We start from the raw sequence: 12,636 nt of genomic DNA on the forward strand, positions 1-12,636 counted from the left end.
CAAAACCACAACCACAGCGTTATCTTAGCAAATATTTTACACTGGAGTCTTCAATGTAAATTCCCTTTTTCTTTTTTCTGTTTCTTTTTTGTTTCGTTGATAACATGTCATCTTTCGCATCACATGTAAACATTCATTAGTTCGAATGTCCGACATTTTACAGCTTAAAAGCACTCCATTCGCAAACTCCGTTCAGTTTGACCAGTTCAAGCAAAATGAACTTCATAAAAAAAAAAAAGAAAAGCCAAATCGTTTTTGTAAAACTGCATTTATTTTAAATTTTACATAAATTTGGTTTAGTAATATTTGTCAACCAAATAACCTCCTGGAATCCTATGGATTTGGTCCTTAAATTCAACCAAACATAGGGCTGGGGTTTAACAAAAAGTAAGGTGTGTGGCTAGGGCTGGAAATTGGCCGGGGTCGGGCACACCCTTGTCTTGAGCCCAGCTTAAATTTTCTTTCTAGCTTTGGACAGGTCTTAGGTCCTAAAGTTCTTGAAAAACTTGGATCCAAGCTCGGCTCGAATCCAATTGGGCCAATCGAATCAGGTATTCAGCTACATTAGCTCTCTTTTTTTTTTTTTAATTTTTTTTAAAAAAAAGATAAAGCCCTAACCTTCGGATCCTCAGTAAATCCTCTTGTAGCTCATCTACCTCCCTCCGCCCATGACTCTGCGCCCATCCCCCCGCCCCTAGCACCACCTGCGGCTCTTCCGCCACTCTTCGCTCGCAACTCAGCCCTCAATCCCTCCCCCCCGCACCCGACGCCCATGGCTCCTCCGCACTCAATCTCATCCGGCTTACACCACCACCGCCACCCTCCATAACACGAATGTGCTCCCTTCTTGGAATGGAAATGGAGCTCCACCTTCTCGCTGATGGCATTCTAAATGATGATTGTGTCGCATTGATGGCATACACGATGTCAAATGTGCGGACTTCAATATCGAAGGAGCGAATGTCTTGGTTTAGCATGGCCATCAGATATTTGATCCTCATCTCGATCATCTACCAGAGCAAATCTAAGAGCATACACATGATGGATAGTGTGCAATCGAGAATTGGTGAAATACAGAGAGTAATGCAGCATGTTATTCACCATGAGAAACAGAGGGTAACGTGGCATGTTATTCACCATGAGATTTGACGTACAATCGGGCTTCTAATCGGGCTTGGGTTCAAACCGAGCCAAAGATATACACGAGCCTGATTCGAAAGACAAACGGATCTTATAATTAGGCTCAAATCCGGCCGAAACTGTTTCGAAATTATCCGAAGCTCGATCCAAAATCAGGTCAGTCCGATCTCAGTTCCAGCCCAATATGTGGCCTTTAGAGTGTTCAGAAAGCTATCTGGCAACAGCACAGATAAAAAAGTTCAAAAGATCCGAGGTTTTGAAGTTTTCAGAGATGCCCTGAGTTCCTGAGCAGCCCTTAAGGTATTATATAGAACGAAGAACAGGGTTCCATGTCCAATCTACATAGACGACAAAATGCTTGTGAAAGAGACCTTAAAAGGACAAATGTCCAACTTACTACCAATAGAGCATTATATAAAAATCAACTCTTCTGCATGGATGTCAAACACAACAAAACTGCAGGAACAAATTGCGAAAAATATTCAAGCACATTCCACATAAATTGAGCTGCATCTACTGATCTACAAAATCCACTCAAATTTGGAGCAAACAGTCAATCAATACGTCACATTGTTAGTTGTAGAGTATACTTAAAAAAAAAATCTATTTTGCATATACTGCTATTAAAACACGGTTAGAAATTATCCAAAATACCTTACAACAGGAGTCCTTGACAGAACAAAACTTCTCATGCATGGAAGCCTGTAACAAAAGCAGCTTCACAATTTGTAATGGAAGCCTCTTTTGGAAAGTAGTCACCAATGAAAGAATACCCCATAGATTTTGTCTGTCCACCAAGAGCAGTAAAAGCCAAACAAAACAGAATATACATTCATCTGAGGAGTTCAGCGGCATGACAAAGTTAAATATAAAACCGAGTATGATAGCACTAGCTGTTGTTTGTTTTTCTCCTTTTTCGTGTTTGCAAGGATTGCTTGGCATTGCTTCCCAACGTAGAGTGTCCCATTGCTTGATTAGTAGATGCAGGGTCTTCATGGTCCTACAAGCAAAATAAAGGAACTGTTAGATTTATAACAAAGTATGAGAACCTGAATGCCATTAAGAAGAGCAGATACTTGTTTGTGGATGCATGTATACATATTATGACAGTGTAAACAATAATTTACTTCCAGAGATGCAAAATGCAAGTTAGACCATCCACAACTAATATATTAATCAGATTTTAAACCAGACATGAGCATCAAGAGTAAAGATAGAACATATGAGTGATAATGCTGCTAACAAGAAAAACGTGAGTTGAATTTGAGCATGAACAATCATGAGTTACGAAATTTTAGATCATAAGGATGTTTTTAAAGCAGCCCCATACTAAACTATTATAAATCAATCAAACATGACGTCGAAATGTACACTTCGGAAAGAGTTGATTTTCACTGGAGTTAAGTACATTAGAATATAATAATACTGACTGCATTTTGAGTTTTGGAACATCACCATAAGAATAATGCTTGAGGTCAAGCCCCTAGAACCATGACTTCTCAGACATACAAATGAAACATGGGCTCCAGAAGGTCAGGTTAATGTGATTCAGCACATATGGCAGTATCCCATATAATGGCAAAGTTGACTGGATATTTTCTGGTCGTAGTAACGACAGCATTCGTGAGATCCAGTTGAAAACCTAAAGGACTGCTGAAATATAAATGGGGCTACATTCATATTATTGACTAGGTTAGAGAAATGCACTATATACATTAAATGGATCACTTAACAGCTAAGTGGATAATTAATCAAGATAAGTAGCGACTGATGTTGTGAGCACAAAGAACCTCCCATGCTGACATTTTTTGCAATACATATTCCAGTGTAAGTTCTGAAAGAGTGATATACTCTATGAGATAAAGAACTAATTCATTATAAAAAAGAAGGATCCTCAACATATATTCAATAATGGTATCAAAGTTGTACATTGAAACAATTAGCCAAGTAGCAAAGATTCATGCAAGGCAACAGGACTGTAGAAATGGATTGTCCAAGCAGTCTACGGTTCATACTGGGAGATGGAAATGAATTATCAATTGTGCTCTAGAAACAGATCCGAGATGTACCCTGACCTTCACACTGATTCAGAGCAAAAACAAATAGATAAGTTCACAGGAAGAAAGAGTCCATACCTTGGCATTGGAAGTGGCAGCAAGTCTCTTATTAATTGCTCGCTTGCCAAGGTTGATCTGTACAGAAATACTGGCTTGAGACAGATCTATACCAGAGCTCTGTAGCACCTGAGCTAGTGTAGTCAACAGCCTGTCTTACACCCAAAAAGAAAATCCAAAAATCATATTTTAATTTTCGGGTGGGTTATATAGATTCCAAGTCAAGAAACTAGAGTTACTAAATAATTGTTATGCTCCTTGACAAGCTCAACATGAAACTTATCACTTAGTGTACAGATATAGCTTAAGAAACCTTCTAAATAATGAATAATACGTTGGAACTGCTGGCTGATAACCGAGCATCAAGCTTGGATTTTTAAGCAGAAAAATGAATGGAATCAAAGAAAAAAGGGCAGAAGACAACTTGGTATTATCTCTATAAATATATCAGTAGCATCCATCCTATCCAAAATTACATAAGCATAACATATGTGAATAGTAAAAGGTCAAATAAAGAAGACATTGACAAAGATTACCACAGTGATTCCTGAATTCTTAAGTACAATAGCATAAACCTAAGTTCATAAGAATGGACAAAGCCGAAAAATTGTTAGAATTCCCAAAGAAAAACAGAATAATATGACACTTATCCAAAAAACCGCAAAGAAGGCATCAGATTTGAATGTGTCACACAGGCATCATTCCAACATTTAGGAATATGCAGATAGATAATCAATTTAAGAGCCTAGAGAGAGAAAAATCAAAAAAAAAAAAAAAGAAGTCCTGAAAGAAATGTATTCGTGATATTTAATAATAAAGATGAGAAAAAAAAATATTGAACACATACGCTTGGGAGTAGGCGCTGGACACACTTATTGTTCCTTCATTGATTGTCAGCTCTTCTTGTTCATTCAAAATCTCATGACTGACAGCATGGTCAAGCTGACCAGATGATCTTAACCATCGTGGCTGGGCCAGGGTTGTCATGTTATCTGCATCTGAAAACAGCCTCTGCTGTAACTGAGCAATACTAGTTTCTCTTCCAGCATAAGAATACAAGTTTGGCAGCAAAAGAGGGGGGTGTAGCAGCCATCTTACTTGCAAAATTTGCAGGAGTTTCCACTGCTCTGTGAGAGACTCCAGCAGCCATATCTGATTCAGTCAGAGTCTGTGCAGTTGAGAGCATTGCTGGTGCAACTGGGATGCTATTGTCATTCCCAGAAAACATATATCCAGGGGAAGCAGAACCATTTCTGATAACTTGAGAGGGATCCGAGACACCATCCCCAGTAGACTGGTTATTATTCTGTTGCACAGGTTAGAAAAGGAATGGTTGAATAAGATCATTAAACAGAAGAATATCATCATAAGAAATTTTCCAATGACAAACATGCATATAATGTCCAGTTTTGTCAAAGTTTACTAAATGACAGATACCCGTGCATTTTTCCAGAATGATCTAAAATAGACTTTTACCTGCCAAAAGAACCAAAAAGCGAAAATCAATAAAAACTCTTTTTGTTTGCAGAAATGATTAAGATATCCAATATTTGTTGGGACCAGCTAAAAGTTCACCTAGAAGTCTTGAAACAATACGATCTAACAACTGGTCTAGCACTCACACACGAATACTAACCAAGAGATTAAAAGAACACTCATTCATTATCAAAATTGTTTGTCTAACTTGGTTTAAATATGGTAGTTATTTATTTCACCGAAAATACAATTACTCACTGAGTACCATTTCACTAAACAAAGGCAGGGCTGGGCGCAAACAATTGCAAAACGTAAGTCGACTTTCGCAAAACTTTACAAAGCCAACAATATCAGCATAATTAGCAGCATAATCTTACAATGCAGCTGTATTCACAGTTATAACATTTTATAAAAACATATGAAAACCAATACCATATAAAAGGCACAAGCAGATCAAAGGTTTACCAATAACATGTACCATAAGAACATTGACAGATAATGAAAGAAGATATATCCTCCAAGAAATTTATACTGACTCTACTTGTTTGTAGTCCAAATAAAAAAAATCTCAAGTCCCCATTAAAAGTTGTGAAAATTAACATCTTCAATTGTTCCAGAATGCATGCTTTTGCATGACAATAAGCTTAGATAACAGTATCCTGTTTAAGAGACAGAACATCATAATGTGGACCCAAGGTAGCTTTCACGACATTTGGAGTTCCTATGAGCATCACTATTTCCGCTTGCTCCGAATATTTGCAAGTAAATGAACTTAAGGGGCACGTGCATAGTTTACCTAGTGCTGTATAACAATATATAGAAATATGGAGCATCCAGACCATATCCACCAGTGTTTCAATTGGACATATGGGGATACACGAATTAGGTGGCTGTGCTTATTCATGCAAAATTAAGCAAAATTACATTAAGGCAGATCTAAGAATATACAAATGGGTATCTTCCCCAACCACCCCCCCACACCCCACCCCCACAAGCCACACACACACACACCTATTAATCCTACTCGCTATAGAACATCTGATGCAACTAAAGTATGCACACTCAGCTATGCATATAGAGGAAGGCACATTACCCATGGCATTAAGTTTGCATTGTCTTGATTCCATCCCAAGTACGAGGACTCATACTTCTGAACTTTCTCTTGTAAAAACCGGATGTACTCAATAACCTGCATAAGTGATATAATGATATATGTCATTTTCAATGAATTTAATTGCAAAAGGTGGAAAACAATGGTGAAATAATCTTCGGATGATTCAGCATACCTCCAGAAGGAATGATGCTTTATCTCTCTTCTGATCGGTATGTGGTATGAGTTCCCTAAGTATCTGAAATCTGATGACAGATCCATGGTCCATTCTAAGTGCATCAAACAGTAATAATTCAACAAAAAATGAACAAGACTTTATTTGTGTTTTCTGTACTGTTCAGGAAAGTTGCATAGCAAACAAGTTGTATATATGGTAGACTGCATAAAGCCAAGGTACAGAAGAGTCCACATTAAGGTTCGCATATAAAAATCAATGTGATGATATATAATGATAATTGTATTTTGCCACCCTCTATGTTCTGGAAATAACCTTTCGAATTTATCTCACCAGCATTGCTTATAACCAGAAAATAGGGGAAGAAAACAATATTTTTATCTCCTAATTTATCTGTTTTTTTTTTTTTAAATATTGTCCTTCACAAGCACCCAAATCAATATGCACCCTCGAATACTGCATAAGATTTTCCATTGTAAATCAAATAACACCTCAACTTTTACCATATCGAAGAGATTTCTTTAAGAAGTTTAGAAGGTTTGAAAAAGAAAGATGCGTTGATTTGTTATCCAGTTCTTGAGCTTAACTAAGTCTTGGTGTGACTCAATGTACAAATGCAGACAGAGTCAAGAAATCAGCAGCTTTCTTCAAATATCATTTGGGAATAAAGAGTTCGAAGGAAGAAATTACAACACCAATGCCTGTGAAAGGTATCGACTTGGTTGCCATATCTCCTTTGTTGATAAATGAAATGACCACCCTGGTGTCAAGCATGCCTATCTTTATAAGGAACATCTTCTTAAAAGATAATTTACTAAATTTAAGGATTTGAAGAAAAGCCATATTCCTAAAGTGAATGAATTTTACCAAAACCTGTGGTTCACTATTTCAAGTATAGCTGTTAACACTGCAGAAAGGTCATTAAGAAGCTGATCAATGGGCATCTTTATTCTTATGAGGTATGAACATGCACACATCCATATTTTTAGAGGTTCCGTACACAGAACCTGCTGTAAAAGAGTAAAATTCTATGGTTCTTCTCAAGCTAATCATTCCCTGCTTCTATCTATAAAATCTCTATATAACTGTAAAATGCAACCTATTTTTTTTCCAATTCTTGTCAAACCAAGATTTTATTCAATTAATTTCGCATTAATCTAATCCGCCCTTGATTTTCTCTTATTTCAAAAAGAGAATCTGTGCTCTAATATCCTTTTTGTTCCTCCCTGATTCCTTATTCCTTGAATTTAGAACTTTCAAAAAAAGAAATTATTTTCACTTCTTACACTGTTATGGAAACTTCTAGCGCTTTCCTAATGTTTCTCAAGCTCTGAAAGTCCAGATTGATCACCTCTCATCATCCATTAAGAACATCCATACAAAGATACACATAGAATGAGAAAAGACCTAAGAGGAGAAATTTACAAATATCATATATGAAATCAACCGAGCTTATCATAAATCGGTTAAACGAAAAGGAAAAAAGATCTAGCATATGCAACCATTCTTTAATACAATTCTCCACGGAAACAAAAAGCTTCAAAGAAGCAAAAGCTTGTCGTGGTTCTCGACAACTGTGTTCAGATCCTTGCCTAGGCAAATACAAACGTTGATATTAGAAAGTCTGAAAAGATTTCTTGGACCAAAGGTTCACCAACTTCGAGATAACTATTCAATCTACCAGTATAAAATACTTTGATATCCCCAGAATACTCTTTGTTGGACCCAAACTGGCCAAAAATTCCAAGCATTCCACAAGGCAAATCACCAAAGAAACAACTTCAAATTAGAACAAAAATACGTTATTTAAAGCTTAATTTTGAAAAAAAGGTCAAACAGCATAAGAAAAGGATCACTGCTGAATTTGGAAAGGTAATCAGATATTTCATCCAAAACAAACTTGCCTGTCATTTATTTTGCTCCTTCTCCGCTGCTCAGTGGCAGAATGCTTTGATCTTGGGGTGCCGGGCTTCTGATCATTGTCACCCCTGTTCTTCCCATCTACTTTCACGGTCAACTCTGCAATAAATAAAAACTATAAGGAATTTCAATTCCCCAAAAAAAAAAAAAAAACAGCGGGAGCATAATTTTCTGCATTCCACAGGCCTAAATAAATGAATTTCGCTAAAATGCGACATTACAAATTCGAGAAAATGGATTTTTACGCTTAAAAATTTATTTTCCTTAAGAAAACCGAAGGTCACTAGAAACTTCCGCCAATGACCACCTGCGCGCACGTTAGCCCTCTCCAACCAGCACGCTAACATGCTCCCCAACCAAGGAGGGGAAAGGAAAGAATCAAAAACATTAAAGGACAAGAAAAGGAGAGACCTTTATGCGAGGAGGAGCCCTCCCTTCTGCCGGACTCCTCCTCCTCCTCCTCCTCCTCCTCCTCGTCGAAGCCCTTGCTGGATCTCGACGCTGACTCCATCAATCGCTTCTTCTCCAGCGCCGGGTGATTCCTGCCCCAACCACCCACCCATCAAAACTCTAAGAAACCCTAGAAAACCCCAAGAAACCTAGAAGAAGAAGAAGCGGCCATGGTGAGAGGAGGAGAAGGGCCACCGACCTGGAGTCGGAGAGCGTTCCGAAGCCGCCGCTGCCGCGTGCGGTGAATGGAGACGGCCACTGCCCTGCGACGCCCGGGAAAACCATAAACAACCAACGACGATGACCTGAGCGACTCGCTTCTTACTTAAAATATTATATTATTTCAAAAAAAAAAATCATACGGATGGAATAATTAATAGCCGCCGGCCGGTCGGAGGTCGGTAACCTCCCCCATTGGTCTCTCTTTCATCTTCCCGCTTCTTTTTATATGATAAGTATTCATCGCAGCATCGGACGGCCAACTGGACCGGACCCGACGGCGACGTCCCGGCGGGGGAGGATGGGGTGGCGCGGCGGAAACTGGTCTAGATCTTGTCCTGAGCCGCGTGAAGTCACGTGCCAATCACGTGGTCTCCGTGAGCCTCACCAAACCTTTTTATTTTTTCCTTCCTCGCGACGTGCCACCTCCGTTTCGGAGAAAATATGTCACGTGAATGTGGGTCCCACCTCCCCGCTTTCGAAGTGGGGTGATTTGTGAGCTTACACGTCCCACCAGCCCCCCGGGTCACGTCATCCGTTATCATCAAATATAATATTGTTGTCACGTTATTCTTTACGGGCGCACGAGCCTTTATGAGCTGGAACCAATCCCGTCAGACATAACGGTGACGGCATTCCAGGTTAAATTGGACAGCCTGAGAGAACAAATCAGGGCCGTCCGATGGGACCTTACCTCTGGACCAGGGGTCTTTCGCGGCGGACTCGTCCCACAGCGTGACCGGGACGGCAGCGGGGAAGGGGGAGCCGTAACTGACGCCGTTGTCGTAATAGGCCTCGGGTTTCCGTTCGACGTCGACGCCTCGGCACGTGCCGCGCTCCGGCTTCACCATGGCCAGGGGGACGGGATCCGACACGTGGCTGACGCTGTACGTCCCGATGCCGCCCGGTAGAACATGCTCTACCGAGGCCGCACTGCCCACACGGCCGACGGCGGCATCGCCGCTCGCCGCCTCGTGTCGGTGGCCCTTGTCAGCCCGCTCCAGCGGCTTTAAGAAGTCGTGCGTCGTTAGAAAAAAGCCTGCGAATTAAACAAACGATATAGTAATGTAATTAGATTGATCAAACGGTGATTATGAACTGCACCCCGCGATCCTAGACAACTTTGAGTGCTATGATGGAACCCATCCATCAGATTTGTTTCTTGTATTAGTTATCACGTAGAAGGATAAAGGTCCAGATGCTAGAGTCCGTAGACCAGAGAGATAAGAGATGTCAGGGACTACGAGAGGTAGGATTGACGCTGTTTCCCGGAATGCTAACTTCGCTGCCTAATTTGGAAAGCATTTCTTCCAAGTACGTCCCTAGCGTGATCATAGCAAGGAGCAAGGGACCGAGAGAGACAGTTTCTGAATTAGATTAACGATGTCTTGTGATAAAGAGTCCGGGAAGAGATAAGAGCAAAGAAGCTCTCTAAGCACGCTGTTTTGTTAAAGTTACGAGAATTCATGAGTTATTTTCAAAAAATGGTAGGAAAACTGATATAAATTACAGCGGAGAGTTCTGATAAAAATCTCAGAGTTGCTTTTAATTCAAACAATCTATAAAATAGATTCACATGTACCTTGGGAAGGAGGCCTTGGATCTGGGTGCGGGAAAGACGAATCCTTGTTGTAAAGCGAAAGGAAATCGTAAGTTGCTTTCTTACCTGAAATATTTTAAATACCATCACCTCCAAAATTACAAAAACTAAATAAACATAATAAAACCAACAAAAAAAAAAAAAAAAAAGCTTCTGTTTTGTAGTCGAAACCTTGAAGCTCCATCCCCGTACGTCGCCACACTACACTCTTCGATTGTTATTGATCTTTTCAAATAGTTAGCCACGCAAATTAACCACAAAATTCTCCCACAGTTTCGGCACGATAGATCCTCCGATCCTTACGCAAATCTATTCCAAGAACAAATAATCTTGAACCCCTTCCGTTAGAAGGCCTCCGGATCCAATCTCGAGCCTCCGCCGTGGAAAACAGTGGAAGCGATCCGCTCTATCGAATAGTATACAATACCACGGAGCTCCACTAGGCGAGAAAGCTCCACCTCCAACTCGAAGACTTCTGTCGAATTCAAACCCAAATGCCCAGAACTCCACGGAATTCGGCTTTGTCAAGGAGATCTCAAACAAAACAAAGACAGATCTCTCACAAACCCTAGCTCGATCGAGAGAGAGAGAGAGAGAAAGAGAGAGAAAGAGATCTAGGAGAGCGAAGAAGAGAGCCGAGGGGATGGAATGCAGCGCAGTTTGGCTGGAATTCGCGGAAATTTACCTGAGAGAGAGAGAGATGGATCGATATATCTCCGGAGGAGCACCAGGGGAAGGACTGCGGCCCCCCTCGCCTCCTTTTATTCCCTCCTCCTTTTCCGTCGCTGCACAACGGCGTCTCTCACGCCGCTCAAACGAAAGTAACGCCCGTAATGACACCATCCCCTGTCCTCTTTCCCAAGCTTATCCGAGGTGTATTCTTAATAGATCTTTTCAACTAAAATTACTCCAGATCGGACGGTTGGATTTCTACGAGGGAAAGAGCAGAACAAATACCGACCATCTAGATCGATCAGACGGTGAAGATACACCCACGGTGTTTAATGGGGATCACGTGCCGTACGACGAGTTGACTGCGGTTGGCGGGCGTTGACAAAGAGAGTTATTGGTGGGAGAGTTAAAAATAAACGCTAATCCCGATTAAAAAGTGTGTTAAATAAGAACAAAAGAGGGGGAGCTGAGCTCGCAGTAGAACGCGTTGGGGCCGCGGGGAAACGTCACGTGACGGGCCGCCAGCGTGACAGGTTGCACTGGGGCCCATTCCGTCGAGCCACATGACCGGGAATTGCGGGCATCCCTTGGAGGCTGCATGTGCGTGAGATTCCTCCACTCCCTTCCACCTCCCTCCAGCTTTTCATTACATATATAATATAATATAATACACAAATATCTCCTTTTTCTCTAAAATTATATATATATATATATTTTTATATAGCTTATTTATATAATAAAATAAAATAATGGCTCCAGGTAAGGCATCATGTTTTGACATGAAAAGTCAATTAAAAGGATTTTTAATGTCCACGGAAGAACGGATAATATAATATGAGGATTAACTATGTTTAAAAGCATAAAGTACATTTAACGCCCCCCACCTAAAAAAAAAAAAAAGGACAAAGTACACTTAGCTGCCACCTTTGTGAACATTTAAGTTGAGTTACGTAGACGGATGCCTCTTCTGAGGTGGAATGCGACAGACTAAAAGAATAAGCAAAGACATCCTAAGATCTGCTCAGATTATCTGATTTACCGCAAATATGGAGAGTGACATCCATGATAATTCGTGTCTGTGATGACAAAGATGGGTCATTACAAGCCATATATCTTTCGAGGCACGGCACGTCACGGCTGATATAATATTTTACGTGGAATTAAGTTAAGGTATGGATAATTTGTGTGTTTTACGGATAGGGACATGATTAGCTCTAAAATGAATAGACTGCATCACTGATTATTATGTTCATGCGAAAGAATACCTTTGTAGATTATTTAAAACATTATACCTCTTAGAAAATGAATGGAAGAAAACATTTATTGACCAAGTGAAGTAGATCTAGAGCCTTGTATGTATGTCATTAAAATAGTTTGCTTCCACCTTCAATATATAGTTTTCACTGGAATCCCTAAAGTTGATAGTTCATTCCAGACTAAGACTAGGTTCACTGTATTGGATCATATTTAACAATAAAAAAAAATTACTATTTAATACCATTGACCGCATTCTGTGATGGCCATTGGCACTCATATATAGGAAATGAAGATCAAGTTCACCTCTAACACAACTCCAAAAGCTTTACTTATTGAGAAATAAGCAAACAATGTACAGAATTCCTAAAAGCCCCAATTCCGTGAATGTCCAAAAGAAAAAAAATGAGAAGAGGTTCTCGAAATCACCCTCTCAAAGGACAAAGAAGGGCATTGAGGACTACCATGGGCCTTGATTTATCCAATTTTCAGAGGATTTCAATGG

The 12,636-nt window shown here is 40.1% G+C and overlaps 1 protein-coding gene across 7 annotated transcripts; it reads right to left on the reverse strand.

Annotated features, from left to right (window-relative positions):
* Positions 1-1,730: 1,730 nt before the first annotated feature.
* LOC105049975 (transcription factor BIM2) lies at positions 1,731-11,019 on the reverse strand. Of its 7 annotated transcripts, none has more exons than XM_019852513.3 (13): positions 10,377-11,019; positions 10,188-10,271; positions 9,300-9,644; positions 8,586-8,649; positions 8,348-8,478; positions 7,921-8,035; positions 6,017-6,110; positions 5,824-5,919; positions 4,692-4,730; positions 4,353-4,560; positions 4,102-4,246; positions 3,276-3,405; positions 1,731-2,140 (listed from the first exon to the last, which is right to left on the reverse strand). In XM_019852513.3, exons 1-13 carry the CDS (start codon positions 10,387-10,389, stop codon positions 2,030-2,032), a joined length of 1,575 nt encoding a protein of 524 aa, XP_019708072.1. In that variant the 5' UTR covers positions 10,390-11,019; the 3' UTR covers positions 1,731-2,029. The 7 variants fall into 7 exon arrangements, with proteins under 7 accessions (XP_019708072.1, XP_073118171.1, XP_010928118.1 ...); XM_073262070.1 differs by having other exon boundaries at positions 4,102-4,252; positions 10,377-11,010; XM_010929816.4 differs by having other exon boundaries at positions 4,102-4,252; positions 6,017-6,086; positions 10,377-11,000.
* Positions 11,020-12,636: the final 1,617 nt, after the last annotated feature.

The sequence above is a fragment of the Elaeis guineensis genome, chromosome 8 (assembly GCF_000442705.2).
Source record: "Elaeis guineensis isolate ETL-2024a chromosome 8, EG11, whole genome shotgun sequence".
Taxonomy (NCBI): Eukaryota; Viridiplantae; Streptophyta; class Magnoliopsida; order Arecales; family Arecaceae; genus Elaeis; species Elaeis guineensis.